At 39.8% G+C, this 23,150-nt stretch overlaps 2 protein-coding genes across 9 annotated transcripts in view; one reads left to right on the forward strand and one right to left on the reverse strand.

Moving 5' to 3' along the window:
• The window catches only part of OTUD4 (OTU deubiquitinase 4), a 28,285-nt gene extending 23,395 nt beyond the window's left edge, over positions 1 to 4,890 (forward strand). For all 8 annotated transcript variants that reach the window (XM_039710682.1, XM_039710684.1, XM_039710687.1 and 5 more), the window contains 2 exons: positions 583 to 623; positions 2,261 to 4,890. In XM_039710682.1, coding sequence (XP_039566616.1) covers positions 583 to 623; positions 2,261 to 3,484 — 1,265 coding nt within the window. In that variant the 3' untranslated portion in view covers positions 3,485 to 4,890. The remainder of the gene's footprint in view (positions 1 to 582; positions 624 to 2,260) is intronic.
• Positions 4,891 to 6,523: 1,633 nt separating this feature from the next.
• On the reverse strand, positions 6,524 to 23,144 carry ABCE1 (ATP binding cassette subfamily E member 1). The gene is made up of 18 exons (XM_039710692.1): positions 23,013 to 23,144; positions 16,884 to 17,048; positions 16,487 to 16,572; positions 15,883 to 15,980; positions 15,376 to 15,493; positions 13,557 to 13,694; positions 13,358 to 13,427; positions 12,193 to 12,289; positions 11,153 to 11,242; positions 10,361 to 10,482; positions 9,493 to 9,714; positions 9,017 to 9,076; positions 8,876 to 8,934; positions 8,595 to 8,705; positions 8,362 to 8,504; positions 8,141 to 8,263; positions 7,306 to 7,417; positions 6,524 to 7,062 (listed from the first exon to the last, which is right to left on the reverse strand). Exons 2-18 carry the CDS (start codon positions 16,984 to 16,986, stop codon positions 7,015 to 7,017), a joined length of 1,800 nt encoding a protein of 599 aa, XP_039566626.1. The 5' UTR covers positions 16,987 to 17,048; positions 23,013 to 23,144; the 3' UTR covers positions 6,524 to 7,014.
• Between the last annotated feature and the right edge of the window lie 6 nt (positions 23,145 to 23,150).

The following is a 23,150-nucleotide window of genomic DNA, read 5'->3' on the forward strand; positions in this document are numbered from 1 at the left end:
CAATAACTGTCATTCTGTGATTTAAGATGTGGGAGGGAATATTGAATGTAGTTGTAACTCTGGTTTGCATTGCCAACATTGTGACTGTTTCAAGTGGTTACACCTGGAAATCTGGTAGGATAACTTTGTAGTTCTTAGCTTACCCCATCATAACTTGAGGTTTTGTGCATGTAAAGAATTACCTTTGGAGAACTCCTCCTGTCAGAGTACTAGGTTTGCTCATGTCATTTAAAATGTTGGAAGCTGTTGTGCATTTCCTTACTGATCTGGGAAAATACAGATTTTGGCATACTATGAATGCAAGGTATGTCCATAAAGAACATCTTGTGTGTGACTGCACAGTGGTGTTTGTTTAGTGAACTGTTTCTTTAAAAACTAGAAGTTCACAGACTTAAAACTGAAATTTAAACTGCTGTTATGTTCTAGATTCCTTACTGTGGCAAAAAACCCCAACTAATCAATTGAAGACATGCAAGTAGTAACTTAATACTGGTGTTCTCTACTGAAATGGAACTTCATGCAGTTTTTGTATCAGATGAAATATTTTAGGTCCTTATAAATATTCTTCCTCTTTTTTTTTAGATAAGAATATTCTTAGATTTTTCTTCAATCTTGGTGTGAAGGTAACTATTCAAACTTCCTTATGTTTTCATTTTGTTTTGATTTTACAAAAATCACTTGTAAATAATTGTTGGTAGTCAGAGTGCAGAAAATTTGTTGCAGCAGATTTCAAATCCATTTTTCACTTTTAAATACTTCCTTATTTTTTGTTCTGTTTACTGGGATTCCAGCAGTTGTCCACAGTGCACTTCAAGTCAGCAGAAATCAAATTCATGTCAGTAGCATAGTGAGACCTATTGGCTTCCAACTGTGGCTGCACAGCCAGGAAATTGTGCTTTCCAAAGTCACAGACAAATTGTGTATGTGAAGATGGTTTTTTTGATGACATGCATAGGGAATGAGAAAATGCCCTCAGGCTTCAAACCTGGCTGTGTACTGGCACAGCCACTGCAGTGCAGATCCCAAAATCTTTCCCTGGGGACATTCCCTTAAGTACCCTGTGTGTCTGTTCTTTCTGCTCAGGTTAATGATAATAGTATTCTACCTTTTCAGTAATTATAGTGGTGTCTATGTGTAAATGGGGTGCACCTCTGTGTGTGTGGTAGGGGAAGAGGCTTAGCCAAATCCCAGCATCTTCCATTGCTTGGCAAGGCAAAGTTGTTTGCTTTCTTTCTCCCTTCTGTACAAAAAATGTTCCTTTTTTACCTTCCTATTCCTTCTGTCAGGCAAACTGCTTGGGGTGAGGTGCTGAGAGCTCTTGGGCTTATTTCATGGGACTTTGGCCACAGCAATGATATTCCTTCATGTCTGGGCATGGAAAGAGGGAATATTCAGCACAGTTTCCAATGCAAATTTGATACCTCTGCCTAATATAAGTCTCTGTGCTTAATGAGAAATCCCTAAGTCATTAATTATCAGGTGTCACCACAGTGCATTTAAACAGCTGACATGCTTGGGACTCTCCTTACTGCTACTGTGGATTATTTAGGTTCTAGCCTGTCGTTTGGTGCTTCAGCACCATCTGCTGGTCCCAGCCCTCGTTCTAGTGGCTGTGCTGCTCTGCTGGTGTCACAGGGTACAGCAGGCCCAGGAAATACCCTCTGCATTGTCTGCTGCTCTGCTCCAAACCCTGCCCTGCCCACACCCTTCCACTGCACATTGAGAGGGAAGGGGCTCCTGCAGAGGTCTGCATAGGCTTTCCAGGATGGTTTTCTCCAGGAACTGTTTCTACAGAGTCCAGTTTATTAACGTGGAGGTAGAGAAAAGGGAAAGGGCCACCACCTGAGGTGGACAACTTCAGTGTAGTGGCCTTTGCAAAGTGTGGTCTAGTAGAAGAAATTGCCATTTAGTAAGTGTGATTCTGGAAAATGAGTTTGAAATGTTTCTCTTCAAACACATAACTAGAGCATGATTTACTAAGTCAAGCTTTCTGTCTTTAACCACATAGAAATCGTTACTAAGTTTTCTTCCTGGTTGTAACTGTTGCCCATTTTAACTGCATTTGGAAGGAAAACAATAAGAACACCATCCTAGAGTCGTATGATTTAGAATTGAGGGCAGTCATTGTAAAGAAAATTCACTTTTATCTCCTAAAATTAACTGTTTTGAAATAGTACATTACTGATGTGCTTTTATGTCTCTCTGAACATTCAAAAGACCAAATAACTGATTTAATTTTTTTTTCCCTGCTGTCTTGCAGGCATACAGTTGTCCCATGTGGGCACCCCATTCTTACCTGTACCCCCTGCACCAGGCCTATCTAGCTGCTTGTAGAATGTACCCAAACGTGTCCCTTCCTGTGTATCCACACAACCCCTGGTTCCAGGAGGCTGCTCCTGCTCAGAACGAAAATGAAACTGCACGACCAAACAGGCACTTTGCTGTCCAGACCGAGGCCAGGTCCAATGGTCAGATTCCACAGGTTGACAGATCTCCATCACTGCCTCTGATCATACCTTCAGCTCAGGTGACGGAAAGTCAAGGACAGGTCTGCGTCGAACCGGAGAATCCAGCGCAAGCTCTTCATGCGAACTACGAGGAGTCCCTGAGAGGGAAAAATGTGTTCCCACAGCCGCCCTTTGGACACAATCACTTTCTAGGAGCTGTTCCAATAGCACCTCCTTTCTTTCCTCACTTCTGGTATGGGTACCCAGTTCAGGGTTTCATTGAGAATTCAGTAGCGAGACCTAATCTTGTCTTGTCTCCTGAGGACAAAGAGGCAGCAGTTGGCACCTCTGCCAGCATGTACGTGGGCAAAGAATGCAGCCCTCCAGTTCCGGGAGTGAACTGTGTGGAGCAGCTCCAGAAAACCAACAGCAGTGGCTCCAACACCATCCCAATCCCAGTGGCTGCTGCAGGGACCCCGAAAGACACTTCGGCCAGGGCACCTCAGCTGGAGCCAACCTGTCCTTCGGCCGCTCCTAAGCAGAAAGCAGCCGGGCAGCAGCATCGCCCTCCACAGACACAGGGCCCAGAGAGGCCGACGGCAGGGCCCAGCACGCAGCCACTGCTGGCAGAACCTCCCAAAAACGAACTGAAACCCGGCACTCCCGGCCGGAAGGAGAGGCCTCCTAAAGGGAGAGAGTCCAAGGGCGTGGGGAACGTGCAGACGGAAAGCAGGGCCCAGAGAACGAGGGAGGAGAGCTCTGAAGATGACACCGAGGTTTCCGACATGCTGAGGAGTGGCAGATCCAAGCAGTTCTATAACCAGACTTACGGAGGAGGCAGAAGGCCCAGACCTGACAGGGGTTATTCCAGCAGGGGAGGATACCAGTTCCAAAGAAATGAGGAGGCCTGGAAAGGACCACCCAGCAGAAGCAGAGATGACGGCTACCAGTATCAGAGAAACTTTAGAGGGCAGCCATATAGGAACGACAGGAGAAGGGCAACACTGGGAGATAATCAGAGGGGGCAGCAAGCATAAAATGAGTGGATAATTGGAAAATTGAAGCAAAAAGTAATTTGAAGTAGCAGTTTAAAATCTTAATTTCTTTTTAGTGAAGTTCAATGACGTTTAATTTTGGGCTAATTTTTGGCAAGTAAAGACTAGGAGGATGTAAAGTCTTACCATAGGGTTCTTGGGGGGATTCTAGAGTTTGTTTGGCTTAGCAGTTTTTCTTCAATGTCAAATTAGGAAAAAAAAAATAGGCTTAGTGTTTGATAATTTTTTTCCCCACAAAGGTTTCCGTTTGTGATAGAAGATGGGTATGTGCGTTTCCTAGAGTGACAAATGACAGCATTTGATGTGATCTAGATTCTAAAATTGACAGTAACATTGCACCAAATATAAATGTATATTTTATCATACAATGCCTTAGTTCTGAACTGAGCTAAAGGAATTCTCAGCCTACTGCACTGTTGTCTCTGATATGCTTCCAACCCAAAGGCCTTTCATCTCAAAAAGAAAAAAATATCTGTCAAACTTGAATGTTTCTCTTGTGTGTTACACGTATGGCAGCCAGCTAACCCTGTGTCTTAGGTATGTTGTATATAGTTCTTTTCATAATCATAGGGTATATTTTTGAATTTTAAAAAGCATTTATTTGTTGAAATCAAAATCAAGACAAGCAGTCAAGAATACCTGTGTATGAACTGATAAGAATGGCTGTTTCCACCATGAATTCTTCTTAATGCTGGTGTGACTAGAATGGTGCCTATGCCAACTGAATAATTACAAAGACAATAAAAATGTAGATGCTATGCATTTCCAAAATAATTCTGCATCTGTTATAATAGCAGAAGTTTTTTTAATGCCACTTTAACACTAATGCACTGACAAATCCTAGATATTTTGTGAGGAGATGCATAAAGTACATGTTACATTTTTTAAGTTTGTACGATTGAGCTACTGTTCAGTATTCTTTTGTTGTTGCACTGTTGATGTTTTGCATGTACAACTCCTTGCTGGAACTACTTTTAAAATAAGAATGAAGAGTCTCATTGTGCTCTGCTCTTCCCTACAATTCAGAAGAAAGTGGCTTCTGCCTTATATTTTTACACTGTGTCAGAGTTCTGATGCTGTTTCTTCTGAGCCCAGTTACGATCTCCGCAGTGTTCCTGTTGCCTTTGCAGTCTGGATGTTCAGCTGTCCAGGCTCGGAGAGTGCAGTGTGCACAGTATTCACTCAGCTCTGTTGCTCTGTAAAATTGAACTGTTGTGTATATTTTTATATCTCTGTATACAGTAGTGTAGGTGACGGTACCCATTCATTGTGTCTGAGATTGTACACCCTTGGTGCAGAAACCAGAGTGATAGTTACATGATAAAGAGTTTGTTTTCAGATGCATGCTATGTATAAAACCTAATTAAAATAAATGTTTTGTCTTTTCACTTGCTTTCTAAATTATATGTATGTATTTAAACCTGTTGCAATGGCATTAAATGAAATGTTCTTAAAGGGCCAGTTGTAGTAAGCAGCAGAATGATGAACAGCATATGGCAAGCAGCAAACAAAAATAAGCCATTTGGAGTCTTTGTTCATAGGGGTAGGGGGCATGCTGGAGGCTTTTTTAATTTTTCTTTTTTTAATCTAAATACTTTTTCATTCAGGATTTCAAAAGAGGCAATCTTCACTTTTTCAGGTTGGGAATGAAGCAAGCACTGAGGGATTTAATTGTTACCATTGCGATTCTCTGTATTTCAACTCCTTTCAAAATCATAGAAGGCTGCTTGTTGAGTTTACTGGTGAATTTTAAACTCTAGCTCTATCCCAAATTTGTGCAGTAGTCACTGAACTAATCATTCTGTCCTAGAGCACCTCTAGGTCATCATAAGCTTTGTTGCAAGAATGAAGCCAGTAACACTTCCTTACAGAAATCTGTTGGGAAACAGTGGGGAAGAGAGGCATGGCAATAACTGGGAGGGATATGCTTTTAGAATTTGCATTTAAAAAACAACTTCTTTCACCTGGGCCTACAGTGCCTTGCTACTCTAGGACAGTGAAGGATGGGAAGGTGTAGGTGTATCTTCTCTGATGCTGATCAAGTAAGTCTGGTTTCCTCTCTTGCTGAAGGAGTAGTAGTAGACTGATTGGCCCAACCTCTGGCCTGTGGCAAGATGTTTTACATTGCAGGATCCTCCTGTTAATAGATGTCATATTCAGCATATAGTCAGCTGTGACACACAGCTGAGCCACATCTTTGTCCATATTACAACTGATTCAGAGAAGACTGCACAGCTCCAGTCCAAAGGGAGTTAAGCTGTGCAGAGGAGAACACGTTTAGTCAGCCTTTGGAAGTTTTTGTCTGACCGGTGCAGTTGTGTAGGGCTCTTGTACTCAGCACCTGCCCTTCTTCAGAGTCCCTGTGCTGCTGTAGTACAGGGGCGTTGCTGTCACAAGGCAGAGGGAGGCAGTGTGTATGTAATGCTCAGTACTGCCAAGGTCGTGAAATAACCATGTTGCTAACACACAGAATGGCAAAAAGCCAAAATTACCTCCACTCCTTTGTAGCTTCTGAGGCAAAAATTTAAACATGGAACAAAGCCATGTCTTCTCATCATGTTTTTCACATGTCAATGAAGGAATAAAACTGCTGAATGAAAAAATACCCTTCCTTTTAAGACACATAGCTGAAAGTTGTTTTTTCACGTCTGCTTAAGTAAGCAGGAACCTTTAAATTTTCCTTCTGGCTCCCTGAAGGACCTTATTGTCTAGGGAACTAAGTTTTTAACAAGGTTTCTTTAACTTTTTTTTTCTTTTTTGTCATAGTAAGGATCAAAGCTTTTTACTTTATGAAAAATTCCTTTTAGCCTTATAAAAACTTAATGGAAGAGTGAGGTGGATAGATGGAAAGAATGTTCATATTCTTTAGGATTATTTCACTGCTTATTTTCATCTCACTAGGTCTGAGAACATGCACAGGGACAGATGATTAAAAAAAGGTGTAGCTACCTTCAGTGTGGGAAAAGGGTGTGTGACATCATATAAACAGACACACTTCTGAGTTAGTAATTGAAGAAATTCTGCAGTGTCACAAGTTAGGTGGGTATTTTATTTTTGAAACCCTCGGCCAGAGAGTCAACCTTTTTAAAAGAGGAGTCGCTCTTGCAGCATGACATTCTTAGTAAACTTCCCTCTTATACAGAAAACAGCTTCAAAGATTTATTTTAAAATGAGAAAGTTCAGTCAGTACTTGGTACATGAGTAGGATATATTGAATTGAAAACCTCCCTTAAATTTTGAAAAATCAGGAGACCCATTTGCACAATTTTAAGGTGGTCTATTTTGAAATTATTACACTGAAAATAGGGCTGTGTCACCAAAATATAGAAAGTGGCAGTTTTACTCAGACTAGGATGTTTACTGCAACTATCTCAGATGTTAAATGCAGCAAGAGATTTTAAGCTCCAAAAGATTAATTGTTCTAAAACCTGATCTGAGCCATCTCATCACAGCTGTTTAGATTCCAATATGCATGTCTAGATGCCAGTTAAAAAGATGCTGGGACTCAATATTTAGTCATCCAGGAAGAAGTAATTTCCACTCTTCTTTTGTTCCACATCCTTGGGAAGAGAAAAAAGGTCACCATTACTTGAAGCAGTCTTTGGCAGACTTGAACATAACTGAAATAAAATACACTTATCTAAACTCCTTTCTGCTTCCCTTATTACTCTTACCAGTTTCACATGCTGTTTTTCCAGCACAGCAGAACTACCCTGTCAATCTTCATTTTGTTCCATATTTTATAATCTGGCTTTGTATCAAACAATCATGGCTCTCGTACTGCAAAGGTGCTCCTCTCTTACCTTAATGGAATTGAGTTTGTTTATTCTTGGTCTGTAATTGTTGGGGTCTCTTCTAAAAGTGATTTCAAGCTGAGATAAAAACTTATTCATTCCAGCCAAAAGAGTCTGTGGACTGTTGAGACAGAATAATATTTTAGCTATATTTTCAGAAATTTTATATCCTACAATTACAGGCAACTTTGATCTCCATCCTGAGCTCACTCAGGTCTGGAAATGCAAATATGAGCTGTATTTGACATACCACGACATGCTACATTTCTAGTCAAACCCTATCTCTAATGCTGCTGAAAGATGAGAGCAGTATCTCATTGTGGCTTCCAGCTATGACCTTTTTTTTTATTTTGTATCTACAAAGTGTGTGCTGGCACACTTATTTACATTCAAGGAAACAAAGACCCAGCACTTGCACCGTAAGCAAAATCTAACAAAGATCGTAACATAACTTTCCAAATATCTGTGAATGATTGTGGTTTTTGAATTCCAACATGTGTGTTCTTGGAAGGAACACCACCAGGGTAGCAGGGGATTGCCATGGCAGACCAATGTGTTTACTTCATCTAGCTTGTGCCAAGTACTCACTGTTCTAAAAGCCTGTTTTCTGATAAGGCTGCTCATTAAAAAGTCTCTGTAATCTGGTCTGGTTTTTGAGGGTTTGGTTATGTTCCTCAAACCTGCCCCAACTCTGGCTTAGGCAGCCTCTCGGTAAGGATGAATCCCATTTTCTGTTTCATGATTCAAAAAAAAAGTCAGAACCCTCAGGACAGTCCTGGATGCAGCTTTAACTTCCACAGGCAAGGATGACAATCTTACTTAGTAATCCAAACAAATCTCTTACCTGTTTGCCAGTGTGTTCTTGGAAGGAATGCCATCAAAAACAATCACACGATCAGCAAGATATGTAGCCATGATAAAATCATGTTCTACCACAAAAGCTGTTTTTTTAGCATGGAGAATGAAACTGAAAAGAGGGGAAAGAAGAAAAGAAGAGAGAGTAGTGTGAATTCATTATAATACTACAATGCAAATTTCAGTTCCTTGCCCAGCAAGTGCACTCACCGTTTAATGACTCTGGCAGCCATCAGACGCTGTTCAGAGTCCAGATATGCTGAGGGCTCATCAATCAGATACACATCTGCAGGTTTACCCAGACAAAGGGCTAATGCCACACGCTGCAACTCACCACCAGACAGCGTCTGAACCTGGTGGGGTGGGGGGAAACAAGGCCATGCTTAGTTCACCTACAGGTTGAGAGTTAGGACAGTGAGGATGTTGATTCAAGCAATTAATACCTCCTGGTCAATGATGTTTTCTATCTGAAGAGGTTTCATCACGTCAGTTACGAACTGGGGGTGTGTATAGGCATCTCTGATCTTCTCATGCAGCAGCTGACGGACACTTCCCTAGCAAAAGGAAAATGGTGCCATTCAGTTTTATGCTCCACAAGAAAATGAGCAGAAACAGAATAATAATAAAGAAATATCTAAATAGATACAGATATAAAATAGGCACAAAATAATTTCTGTGTGTTTTGTAGCAAACACGATACTTAATAAATAAGGCTGAAACATACCGTAGATTTAGGGCTGATTTTCTGTGGTTTGTAGCTGACATTTAGGACTGGGACCTCACCTATAAAAAGACAAAATTAATAATGTAAACGAGAATTTCCAGTATCCTTAGAATAGGTTTCAGCTTGGGTGCAACACATTACCTCCTTCATCAGGTGTAAGTCTTCCTGCAAGCATTCGGATAAATGTTGTTTTGCCAGTTCCTAAAATAAAATAAAATACAAGTTACACATTAATCACTTTTTAGTAATTTAGACCTCTAACAAGTCACTGATACAACAACAACTAAGACTATTTAATAAAGAATATATTTTAAAATTAGACTGCTTTGAGAATCCCTATATTATCTTCCAGCACTAGACAGCACTAAGAGATATCTTAAAACTGCCACCTAAGTTTTTAAACCAGGGTAGGTAACAAACATGGTGGCACTGTTAAAATAACTTCACTACACATTCTTGCTAGTCAGGGGGATCATGCTGTGATATCTTCACTAGGAAACAAGCAGCTCAACCTGTCTCAAACCTAGTAATTTTGAAGCTGGGCTCCCAAAATTAAGAAGGGCTTTAGGAGCATATTCAGGGCTGGAGAAGCAGTTTCCAACATAAATTGCACTTACCATTTTCCCCTAACATCACCATAATTTCAGAATCAGTGAATTCTCCAGCTACTATGGATAGTTCAAATTCTCCCATCTTTTTTTTCATTCCTGGGTATTTGTACATACACATCTTTTTAACCTCTTCTTCGTTAGCTGTCTCAGCTACTTTAAATACCAGAGATGCATCTCGAAACCTTAGATTTTCTGTTGGAACATAGCCATCTAGGAAAATATTTATGCCTATGATGGGAGGAAAAAAGATCATTAAAAGAGGTCTGCAACAAAGTAAAACAAGATGAATTTCAATTCCTGGCTGCAAATTCCTTTCAGATAATGAGAATGCTGCATTTTTAATGCTATGTTAAAAGAAGCAACAAGACCTCTTCTTTTAAGGTGTGCACAATGCAAATTGAATGAAGAAGAGCCTTACTAAACTACAGAATGGCTGGAGCAGCTCTTCCTGAAAACTCACAGTTAGTGATGTGTGTGGGGTTTAAAGGAACTCCTGCTGTTGGGCTCACTCTCTCAAAGCCAGTTTTTACTGAGTCTCAGTACTACAAGTGGGGTCAATTCAGTTGAACACTACGTACCTCTGTATTGTGCAACCTCTCTCCTGCCCTTTCTCTACTACTTACAGGGTCGTTTGTGTAACTCCACTGTTTACAAAACACCTGCAAGTATCAAAATTATGTCCATAGCAAGTGAAAATGAAGGGTTTTGGGTTGAGTTACAAATTAAGTATCATGTAATACAGAAATTCTGCAAAAAATCAAAGTTTTTTCATTGCTGAACTGTAACAGGAAGAGGACATGTTTATATAGCAGAAAACTGGCATTTTGCTGTCTTTTTTGGGGAAGTTTATAAAGAGAAATATGGCAAGAATTACCTTCTCTTACGCTGAAAGGCATGGTAACCACACCATAAGCACTTGGCACACCATACAGGCAGCAGATAAAGTCAGAGAGATAATCTAACACACTTAGATCATGCTCTACAACAATAATGTACCTGAAAAACAAAGCCAGAGAGATGCTTTTTTACCTCAATGCAAAACATTTTTCTTTCTTTTTTTCTTACTCTAGTCTTGCATAAAGAAGAGCTATCAACATGATTTTTAGTTAATATTGTTTCTTCACTTTATACTAAAAAAGGAGAGAGTTCAAATCTCTCACAGGCATTTTTTAAACTGTCAATTAACTTGTGAATGATAAATTTAAGGTCCATCTTCAATGTGAACTGGCAGCTTCTTTATGTACATTAAGTGGAAGGATGTTGATTGATTTGAGTGAAAAATATTCAGCACATTTAAAGAAAATAAAAATCTTTGTGAGAAAGGGATAAGACAGCAATATTCACGTGAAACGTAACCACGAATGTTTTCCCATCCTTATTACAAAATTTTAAAATGGGACAAGAAACTACAGGAAGTTTCCAAAATGCAAAAGAATAGAATATTACTGATTTGGAATGTCTGAAAGAAATGGGACAAGAAACTACAGGAAGTAAGTTTCCAAAATGCAAAAGAATAGAATATTACTGATTTGGAATGTCTGAAACATCTGTTAGTGTACCATAGTGAGAAGTGAACACTTCTGAGGGGATGGACTGGATGTTTCTTCCCTCTGTAAGCAGTCATGCATTAGTACAGTCTGGCAAATCACCTGAAGCTTGTATTTACCTGTCAGGGTTTATGAGGGACCGAATCGTAATGGCAGCCTTCAAGCGCTGCTTGACATCCAAGTAGCTGGAAGGTTCATCAAACATGAAGCTAATCCCAAAAGGAAGAGTGGAGTTTTAGTGAATGCAAGCTTTCTACTTATTCAAGCATAATATTAACATTTCAACCATTAAGTCAATGGAAATAAAAAATAATCATTAAGCTGAGAAAGGGAGACAAAAAATGAGAATTGTGCACACCTGCCTTTGTTCTCTGTAGACTGCCACTTGAAAGTGAGTTAAGTATTACTTTCCAAAAAGTTATGACAAAGTTATCAAAAGTTACAAGAATCAACAGTTAGGATTCCCATGCACTCACTCTGAGTTACCTTACATTTAATATGAACTAAAAAGTGCAAAAATACTTTAGAAGACTGGAAGGACATTTTCCAAAAAGAGAAAACTGAACAAGGAAACCCACTTGAAATTCACACCAACCAATCAAAAAACAGCAGCCCAAGCAGAACAAAACCAACCAGCCAAAAATTCACGAAAACAAGAAAAACCAAAACCCTGTAACTCTTCTGATCTTGCTTTCTTGATCCCAAGGAGTCAGGAAACAACAAAGATTAGACAGTAATTTCCTGTTTGCAAGACAGGAGAGGAGGGACTCAAGTTCTAAGAAGTGGGGAAGCAGCTGTACCTTTCTCATTCAGAGAGGCTAAGGGACGTGTGCTGTCCAACAGGATCCATTTAGGGGGGGTTAGGGAGAGGTTATGAGGTTGTGATGCTGAAATCTAACACTGGCTTCTGAAATCAGCTATTTCCACTTGGATAAATAGAAGTATACAGAATCCAGAGATAACACATGAAATAAAAATGGCTTTCAGCTGATGAGCTGGCAGAATTTTTAAAAATAATTTTAAACATTATTTAATAATTTTTAAATATACTTCAATATTTCAAACAAAATATTATTGTTAAGAATATGTGTAAATTTGAGGACCATATTCTGAGACAGATTATTACAAGCAATGTGTAACAGAAGTAAATTAAACATACATATCAGCCTTCTGAATGCAAACAACTGCACAAGCAAATCTCTGAAGTTCTCCTCCTGAAAGGTCCTCAACATTTCTTTCTTTCAGGTGTGTTAAGTCTGCAAATAAGTGATTAATTTTAGGTATGTGATAACCAACACAACAATCCATATTTTTATTACCTACAGAAACATGTATAAACATAGCAAACATTCTACAGAGAGGGAAAGAAAACAGAAGGAGAATAAGCATTCACTTTATACAGCATCAGTATCATACTGCTAATACTAAGTCATAGCAAGCTATGGCTTCTCTGCAGCATTAGCTGCATGGCTGCTTCTTGTCATGAAGAAGGATTACATTTCTATTTCTTCTTCCACCACACTGGTAAAGATTTCTGGCCCTAAAAAGAAACCATACTAGTTCTGAAAGTGCTTCTTGTCAGACTTGGCTGGAGAGTTCTGATTTTCAGGAAAATCAAGTTCCTCAAATCTTACAGCAGATGGGCGAAGCAGGTATTTTCTAAGCAGCTTAATGAACACATTTCAAGAATAGGCTGTGTCACTAATAAATTAAGTGGGACTCAAAGCCCACATTCTTGGTGATACAATGGCAGCCCCACCTTCATTACCCAGTTCTACCAAAACCAATCCCATTGTGAATTTAGCAACAACTAAATTTAGTAACAACTACATATAAAACACCTACAAAACATTACTAGGCCTGGACTATGCAGATGTTCTTATTAGTTGTATTAATCTCAGAAATCAGTGTTATTCCCACTAAAATTAGATACAGACAAGCTTTTGGGGGGAGTGTGGTATATTAGGATCACATTTTTTACATACAGTGTAAAAAGGGGGATGCTCAGATTTTGCCACATTTGTGAGCAAGCAAGAGCAGCAGATGTTAAGTGGAATTTTTCCAGATTTAAAAATAAGCACTTTCTACTATGAAATAGAAACTGCATTAGATTCTGTTAACTAGAATGTATCAACTAGTTTGCCACCAGAAAGTATTATTTGTGTTATTTATATTACAGCATGGCTTTACACTAAAGCACCTTTACTTTTTGTCTCTTTGAGTTGGTATAATTTACAGGTTCTATCATATTATGGTAACTTGATTGTTTCAGGAAATATGAGCTTCTCAAATGCTTTAAAATTTGACTGTACAAAATTACTTACCAAGTTGCTGACATACAACAGTTTGTGTCTTAGTTTCATCCTTCCTATCCAGAATTGATCCCACTGTTCCCTGCATGATAAACAATAAAAACCCAAATCAACATAAAAAATTGCAAACAGTTCTCAATTATGCTGCTAAATAAAACCTTTAAACACATAAGAAGTACTACAGAAGAAGCTCCCAGCTGAAATGCCTCACCTTTGCAGCTTTAGGGATCTGGTCCACGTACTGAGGTTTAATGATAGCTTTAAGGTCATCTTCCAGGATCTTGGTAAAATAATTCTGTAATTCAGATCCTCGGAAGTAAGTCAAAATTTCTTGCCAGTCAGGTGGATCCTGTGACAAAATTAAAGCCTGGGTTTACTTATACCATTTAAAAACATAATAAGAAATCCTAATTTCAAATTCCAATCAATAAGGCAAATAGAATATGCTTTAAAGAGAACACAACCAAAAAAATCCACAAAAGCATTCTAAAAACAAATTTTAGAGACCTCCTTTTTCCAGGTTTCACTAACCTTCAAAATAAAATTTGCACAGCTAAGAAGCTACTGAACTGAAACAACTTCATGGGAAAAATGACAGCATGGATTAGTGTAACCACACTTATTAGCTATCTGATACTATCCAAAGGAAAAGGACTGGAATGATAAAAGCACAAACTAGCACAGAAGATGCAACAAATCTGGTAATTTTCTCTGCTTCTAGCAAACATTTCCAAGGAAACAGAAGGAAAAAAAACCAAAGGAAAAATGACAAATTGAAAAAAAACCAAACTGTTCAGAGCAATTGCCCAGGAAAAAGTCCCCCCTTGCACACTGCACTACTCTGAGGGGTGCTGAGTTAATTACTTTGATGATAAACAGTATGGAATCAGACTGACACAGTCATATTTCCAAACCAAGCAAATACACAGAGGAAATGCTTCATCAGTTTTGGAGCAGAAGCAACATGGAAGATTCAATTCATACCACGTGTTTCTGTGGTCATACTGATATGGCTCCTTCACAGCAAAGTCTGATTTTGGAAGCATGGTAATTCAATTAAGTACACATTCAGAAAGTCAAAAGTTTTGCTATTTCTGCAATACTACCACCTGAAACAAGAAGTCCACAAAATAATATAAACAAAACTTGAAAGAGAATGTAAAATGTAGCTGGGAAATGACTATTTCTTTGCAGCTTTAGGTAGCAGCCATGAAGGAACAGTTTTTTAAAACTTTACTCTTTCAGGCAAAGAAACTGCTGAAGGAAGTGTCCATACACTTGTTCTTACAAGTGCTTCTTGAAGGACAGAAGTGTACATCAGAATTCAATTGTCCCTGTGCAATCTGAAGGTAAGAAAGTAACATCTGAAATACTGATAAGAGGAGTCCTAATAGTTATTATTTATGCCTTTTCTCTAATGTATTCACTCTTTGGACTAGTGCTAGGTAAAGAAGCCCTTGTAAAATATTTTGCTCACTGGCTGCAGTTTGACTTGGAGTAAACATACAGAAAAATGGATTACAAGTACCAGCAGATTACAAGTTATTTTAAGTCTGGTTCTCAGAAAGTCTTATTTCCAAGGATACATGGTAAGTGCTCATAGGCACTTGAGCTGTTCAGATAAAAACAAAGGTAACTTATAAGAAACTTCAGTACTTGGGCAATGGAAATCCCTGATGGGAGCACGTAAATTATGCAGGGAGAAAAATGTGACATTTTTTAAAGACTGGTATTAAAACCACCCCAAGCCCATAAGTGTGACTTCAAGAAACCTACCTCTGATTTTTATCTTTTGTGAGTTACAATTACAATTAGTACCCTTATCTTTCTTGAGAGATAGACACAATTTGCAAGGCCCTTGTTAGCAATAACCTTCTACTACTGGTCCTGTGTGGAGCAGGTCACTGGCTGTCAACAGTCAAAGTGCCAACATCCCCACAAATCTACCACATTCACAGATACAAACATTCAGTCCAAAAAAAATAAACAGCTATCTAAAATGCTAACTCTATTTTATTGCTGATACATACATCATATTTTCCAAGATTTGGCTTCTGTTTCCCTGCTAAAATTTTCAAGGCAGTTGATTTTCCAATACCATTGGTTCCAACCAATCCCAGTACTTCACCTGGACGAGGGATAGGCAACCTGTACAAAACATTGATAAGTTTGTGTTGTATTTATGCCATCACACATCAACATTTAGTGGGCAAGTAAATGTTGCCACCCATTTTCAGACCTTCTGATTATTACAGCCTCTGTTAACTTGCAAATATCTAACCCAAATCATATCAAATTTCTTAAAAATAGAAGGGCATAAGAAATACCTAAGGGCAGTCTGTTTTTAAATAGGGGCTCTGTAAAATAATCCCTAACACTAATTTATTTCATTATAATACTTTTTAATAAGAAAAATGTAGTTAACATTCTAAAAGGAAGCTACCGGGGTAAGAACCAAGAATGCTTTGATGTGCACTACGTTTATACTATCAAAAACTTGGATTTTTTGTCTCTTTGATATCAGAAAAATAAAATACCTGTGAAGTTTGAAGGCATTGGCACAGTATCTATGTGTTGTTTCTTTCTCCAGGTTGCTAGGTAAGTTAACAATTGACAAGGCTCCAAAAGGACATTTCTGGAATTGAAATAAATTATATATTATTAGTGCACACATTTTATTAACAAAAGCCTATGTTTTGTACTGCACCCAGCTGTGCATTTAAATTTTTAAATGGACCTCTACCAAATTTCCTTTACATGGTCAACCTGCCAAGAAAGTTCTGTACCACATTTTTCAAATTAGTAGTCTGCAATTTAGATTGTCAGACTACACTACAAATAAGGCACACTGCATATTTTCTCCAGCTTTCTCAAAAAAATCTTTCTGCTGCTAATTGTCTACAGACACAACAAAAAACCCAAACAAAGCCAAGCAAAAACAAAGCCACAAACAAAACCCACACCTTGCAACCCAACCAGTTCAGTCAAGTGACCGTTCTTCACTTTCTATAATAAGTAAGTTAACTTGGTCTGATTAGTCCAGGAAAGAAAACTGCTTTTTGAAGTTACAGTATGCATTGCTAAATATAATAGCAAAATAAGGAAAAATGAGCACTTTAAATAAAGCAGTTTAATTTTTACCTTGATGCAAATACCACAACCAATACAAAGTGTTTCTGAAATCCATGCTATTTTGCTCTGTGATGTGACTTCTATGCAAAGTTTTCCTGGTGAAAAAAAAATTAAGATAAGATCAGTAAAGTTTCTGGTGAATCATAATTCCTGCCTACTAAATTCCACAGAGGAACTTGTAACTGATGAATCTTCACTGAAGCTTCAGATTACCCAAAGGCGTGAAAAGTGTCATTATTACTGAAAAGTGTTGATGCTTTTAGTGATATTTCTAAAGGTTTTATTTAAAAAAAAAGCTTGAATGATACACAGAAATCTGTCAGTTATAAAAAGCTCATTCCTCCCAGTAGAACTGATTTAAAAGGTCTCCAATGGCTTCAATACCTTGTTACATTGTATCTCTTACCCATTCGAACCACAGGACAACTCTTCTTGCATTCCTGACGACATTTCTTTGGCTTACATTTGTCATGGTTGACTATAGCAATTCTTGTTAATTTGTCTGCCATAATGCACAATTTAGGGTTAAACACAAACACCAATTATAAGGAGTAGTGGGAGTCTTCCAAACCTTAAAGAAAAAGAAAAAAAACCCCATAAGAGACCAGGTTACTGACAGCACAGAGAACAGACGTATCTAATCTAAGTTATTACTAGCAGAGGGCAGAGATGAAAAATTCAAAATTATTATATATTTTTTCCTCCTTTAAGCAACATGGCAAACAGCAAAGTTAGAAATACAAATAACAAGGGCACTGATGTGTAGATAACTGCACAAATTTTTTAACATCACCTTTCCGTCCCATTACTATTTTTCCAGAGTAAAAATAAAATTGTGATTTATCTGAAAATGGATTTGTTTCCAAAAAAACACACTGTAGTAATAAGAAAAGAATCTAGACAACTCCAAATTTTAGTTTTACAAGTTGCCTGGTATAAAGCACTCTTCTTCACACTGTCAAATTCTGACTACAACTATTACTCCAAGGATTTGATTAGAATATACATTTATAAACTGTATGCCAATATTCTGTATTAAAAGATTAAAACAGTGTAAAATGTAAACCAGTTTTCAAAGTGGAAATTTGTAACTGAGTATAAAAAGTAAACCAGGCAATGTGAGCAGATATTCATGATGATGTTTGATTCTTTAATCTTGAGTTTCATTAGTATCTGAATAACTACAGTTACCTTCTGCATTTCCCATTAAGGTATCAATACCTGTAACAGGCTTCAATAAAAATAAGTAAAATTCTTTATAAAGAACATACAAAGGCTCTGCAAAGGGATCTGGCCAAGCTGGATCAATGGGGATCATGAGGATCAGTAAGGCTAAGTGCTGGGTCCTGCCCTTGGGTCATAACAACCCCAGGCAGTGCCACAGGCTGGGGAAGAGCGTAAGGAAAATTGCCAGGTGGAAAAGGACCTGGTGACAGAACACGAGCCAGCTGAGCCCAGGTGGCCAAGAAGGATCAGTGTAATGTGGCCAGCAGGAGCAGGGCAGGGATTGTCCCCCTGGAGTTGGCAGAGCCACACCTTGAGTGCTGTGTCCTGCTCTGGCCCCTCGCTAAAGAAAGTCACTGCAGCGAGCCCAGGAAGGGTCTGGAGCACCCGTCTGAGGAACAGCTGGGGGAGCTGCAGATGTTTAGTCCAGAAAGGGAGGCCCAAGAGAGCCCTTCTCACTCTCCACAACTGTCTGAAAGGAGGAGGACGGGGCTCTACTTCAAAAAAACAGGAGACAGGACGAGAGGAAACAGCCTCAGATTTCACTAGGGGAGGTTTAGATTGGATGTCAGGAAAACTATCTTTGCTGAAAGGTGCACAAGCACTGCAACAGGCAGCTCAGGGAAGTGGTTGAGCCACCGTTCCTGGAGGCATTTAAAAGACATGTAGATGTGGCCCTCAGGGACACAGGTTAGGAGCCAGCACTGGGTTAATGGCTGGACTCAATAATCTTGGAGGTCTTTTCCAACATCAAAAACTCTATAATCTGTGGATACAAGATGATTAAATATTCCTGAAATCACAAATAAATGCATGCTAAGAAGTGAAACGATGACTTGTACTCCTCTCTATAAGCCCCTCTTTGCATGTACATTGACAAATACTGGATTGTAATGGGACTTTGTACAGCTGCAGCAAGTGGAGGGAAGGGCAGGGGATTTTAAATTTAAGTCTTGACAGACAAAAAAAGGTGGAATGTGTTTTAAGGTACATTTCAATTTTGTTTACTATATTCACTCATAATAATGAAAATAACAATAGTAATGACTTTTATCTTCCTATGAACAAGACACACCCAAGGACAACTCCCTCCAGCTCCAGAAGAACAAAGACAACTGACTTATGAGGCCCTTGGAAGATTTTAAGATATTGCAGATGACTTTTTTTTTTAAATAAATGCCATAAAGTACAAAGCATTTCCATCTCACTAAATAAAGGGATGGCAGCTCTACGGATGATGCACGTTCAAAATCATTTCAATGCAGTATCAGTAGTTCAGTGATATAACTGGGAAGGAGTCTGGAAATACTTCAGATTTCCACACAGTGCAAAGGTGCAGCTGCATCCAAAGGATTCCAACATTTCTAATGAAGGGAAGTTTGTTTTCAGATGTCCAGCTCATCTTTGCTTCACCAAACAAAAGTATCCTGCAGTGGTTTACAGACTGTATTTACTACATATGGCTATTGGATGAAGAAAGGTTGTGACTTGCAGACTCATGAAGGAAGCAAGAATAAAATGGGTGTATGGCACATTTATCATGTTAAATTCTACTTTTCTATAGACTTCAGTTGGAAAGACTCCTCCAGATATTACTGCAATATCTGAAAGATGAACATCCAACAGCGAAGGTCAGAAAAGCTGATGTTATTGTATCCTTAAATCCATTACTAACATAGGTACAAGTATTTCAAGTGGTTCCTTTAAAAACTGGTAGTCTTATTCCTTTATTCAGTTTCCAAAGTATTTTTAAGCTAATGTCAAAAGATATTCTTCATCACCTATAAATGAATGTAACTACTACTCACCCTGCCAACCATATTGTGGCAGTTTTGACTTACATTTCTTTTTTTTCCTTTACTATTTTAAATATCCTAAGCCAGAAAGTCCTATTAACAAAGCTGATGTTTTCAAATAAATGACTAAATATAAGAAAAAAAATTAAAAGATATTCAACACTTCTGTATTGTCAGACCAGACTAACAAAGTAGGGCTGAACATTGAAATTGCACCCATAGACCAGGCAAACAGGCATGGAATAATGAGTCTGCAGTTCTCACTTTAATACATCAGGAAACAACAAACTGAAAGCCTTGTTTTTGAAGGCTATAAAGGTGCTTTATTCAGGGTAATTTTCTTGGGGACAGATACTGGATGTTGTCATTACTTCAAATAAAGATACATTCTTTGGGAAGACATCCCAGTGCCTTTCACTAAAATCCTGCCATTTACAGTGCAGAGAGTATTTGGGGGTGAATCATACTCTGTTTTCTTTTCTCAGGCTCTTTCTCCTAGGCCTGAGCAGACAGGCACTGTGGATCTTCCACCTGAGCTGCAGGCAGCAGTGAAGCAGTTCTGTGGGTTGCCCCAGAAGCAAACCTGCTGTGCCTGAAGCAGGCTGCCCTCCCCAGCCCCCAAACCCTGCTGCAAGTTCAGCCCTGACATCTCCCCTCAGCCACCCGCCCCTCCAGCCAGGGATTAGCCTGAAGCTCCACAGCAGGAGAGTGGGACAGGGCTGCTCTCAGCCACCAAGGCAAATATGGCTTGAAACAAGCAACTCTTGCCAAGTTCCTCAGCAAGCTTTCCCCAGTCTTGGCGGGATAATGAGACTGAAGTTTACACTCACTGCTGAATCAGACTGTGGTTGGTAAGCAATGAAATACCAAGTTTAGGTATTTTTCTAACTCTACTTACTTGGGAAAATGCCCATGTAAGTTAGAATGTAACTTACACGAAAATGCCCAATCTGTGGTGGATAGTTTTGAAAGGGTCAGTGAATTAAGCAGGTACACTAAGCATTTATTAGAGTATGTGGAGGGGGAAATAGAAGCAATGAAGCAGCATGAAGACACATACTCCTCCCACTCTGCTCCCATCTATGTGACAGAAGTGTCAGTTTATCCAAAACTCTCTAGTGGTCTTAACCATTTTCAGAAAAAAAAAAAAGAATTGTGACTCCTGGAACTTCTGTAGTATTTCCAGGACTGTGCTGATACCTACAATGACAACTGTCCACAAAAGAAAATAATAATATCTACTTAGGAACAAATAAACTGTCCAAAACCAGAGTGAACTCAAGTTACATATTTACATCCAGCTAGCTGAGTGGCATTTCAATTAACATATGGAATAGTATGGTCTGATTCCAAGGAACAGATGCAGAACTCTCAGGAGACTGAACACAGACCAGTAACATTACAGTACAGCACACCAGTAACCGAGCAGTGCAGTCAGCACTTCAGGGGCAGGAGAAACTGGTACTCAGAAGCTTTTGACTTCATGACTGTGCTTCTCTTTTCCATATCAAGAAGAACAGCATAAAAAACAGAGTATGAAAATACTAATTTGCTACTAACTACTAGGGTAAAGAGCTGTTTACAGGTATTGAATGATGATGGTGTGGCAGCAGAAAATCTTCCCAGAATGGACTGGCAACACAGGTGAAGGAAGGAGAGAATGACTAAAAACTGCTGGCTAGAGAAAAAAGAAAATGTAAAAACCCTGTCAGTATCATTCATTAAAGCCAAAAGCTGCCCATTACATTCAATTACGTAATTTAATACAAAAAATGAAACATGTCTAAAAATAAGACACCAAACATGTTATCACAAGCATTCTAGGTCAGCAGTGTTAGACTGTCTGACCAGCTGCTGTACACCCTGACACACCAGATTACAAAGAAAAAAAAAAAGTTGCTCACATGCAGACCTTGCTATCTGTCACAGAAGGCAACAGCAGTGTACAATCTGTAGAACACGTGCAATGTGCTTGCGTTAATAATACTTATTTCTTTCACAGGCTTTAGAGCTAAATTATAATTTACTATGTCAAGGCAATTATGACAGAGAAGGATTTGTAATTGCACTGAATTATTCAGGCTTAAACAAAGAAAAATTTAAACATTAAAAGTAAATGAAGGCTGAAACAGAACCAGAAACCATTCAATGAAAGATGCGAAGGCAAGGTCTGGGTTCAGAATTGTGCCATGCTTTAGTCACTTTGCACAAGTGAACACCTTATAACATTACACTGCATCAAAACTCAGAGAGAAATGCTGTGGAAAGAAGTGATGATGAGCAGCATTTCCAGCTGCCATTGAAAACAAGCTGAAGAATTGCCTCTCAGTTCCATTGCCAATGGACTACATACAGTCAACACCATAAAGCCAAGAACTAGAATACCCAAAGAAAACTGAAATCAAAGGTAAAACAGGTTTTCAAACTGCATATAGGAGATCACTACATCTGTAAGTATCAAAGCAGAAATAGTAAATGATACAAGAACTAGTCTATGCTTAAGGTTTTCACATTTGTTTTAGAAACTGAGGCAATGTAAAAAAAGAAGTTCAGACATGCCCCAGATTTCCCTACTGTATTAAATCATTATGTTACTCATAAGACACGACATGAATAAGAAAATATGTTAACATGAAAGCATATGGTCGAGTATACTGACGCTGCAGAACGAGTGGGTGTGTTTAGCTTGTGCTGAGCAGTATTAATTATCACTCAATCTTTAACGTTTCCCCTTAACATGAAGTGAAATGCATGAGAACGAACCCATGAATTAGCAATCTAATGAAACTAATGAAAGTATTTCATGACCACTGGTTTAGGACTGCAGTTTATGGAAGGAACCACAGCAGGGAAACTTAAATTAGGGCGTGCAAACTGTCACAGGAACTTGCAGGTGAAGTATCCAAGCGCATTCCAGGCAGGAAACACCACCATGGTCCTTGAGGAAAGCCCTGCCGACTCCTTTTGTTTTTCGCAGCAAAGGGCCTTACCCCGCTATCTCATGGCACCTGCAGGAAGGCTCCCTCTCCTCACCGCCCCACAAGCGCCCACGTGGATACCAGCTTCCCTCAAAAGACGGCAAAATACGGCCTTCCCCCCACCGCCAGGAGGAAGTTCCCCGTTTTCATAGGAGCAAAATGCCGGCGTTCCCTTTCCCAGAGCCAGGCCACCGCCGCCAGGCGAGGATCGCGCGCTGCATCCACAGGGAGCCATTCCCGGAGCAGCGGCAGCAGCGCCGGCGCTCCCCGAGCCCAGCTGGCGCAAACCCGGGGCGGCGGGGATGACGTACCGCGTGTGCGGCAGCGCCGGCCCGGGCCGTGCCCACGCCGGCAGCGAGCCGCGATCCCCGCAGCCTCCGGCCCCGAGGCCCGGCCGGGGCGCGGTCGAGCCGACCCTTCTCCCACGGCGGCAGGGGCGAGGCCGCCGCCCGGGCCGAGCAGCATGAGGAGCGCGGCCCGTTCCCGACCGCCTCCATGGCGGTGCGGGCGGTGGGGGTTCCCGCCGGCGTTACCTACCGGGAGCTGTGAGGGGGCGCGGCGGGGCCGGGGCCAGCAGGGCTGGGAAGGCGCGCGGCGCCCTCGCGCCGCGGCGGGGGGGGAACGGGGGGGACGGCGTCCGGTGATCCCGCGCGCGGGCCCGCGCGCGCAACGTGC

The sequence above is a fragment of the Passer montanus genome, unplaced genomic scaffold (assembly GCF_014805655.1).
Source record: "Passer montanus isolate IOZ18808 unplaced genomic scaffold, ASM1480565v1 scaffold23, whole genome shotgun sequence".
Taxonomy (NCBI): Eukaryota; Metazoa; Chordata; class Aves; order Passeriformes; family Passeridae; genus Passer; species Passer montanus.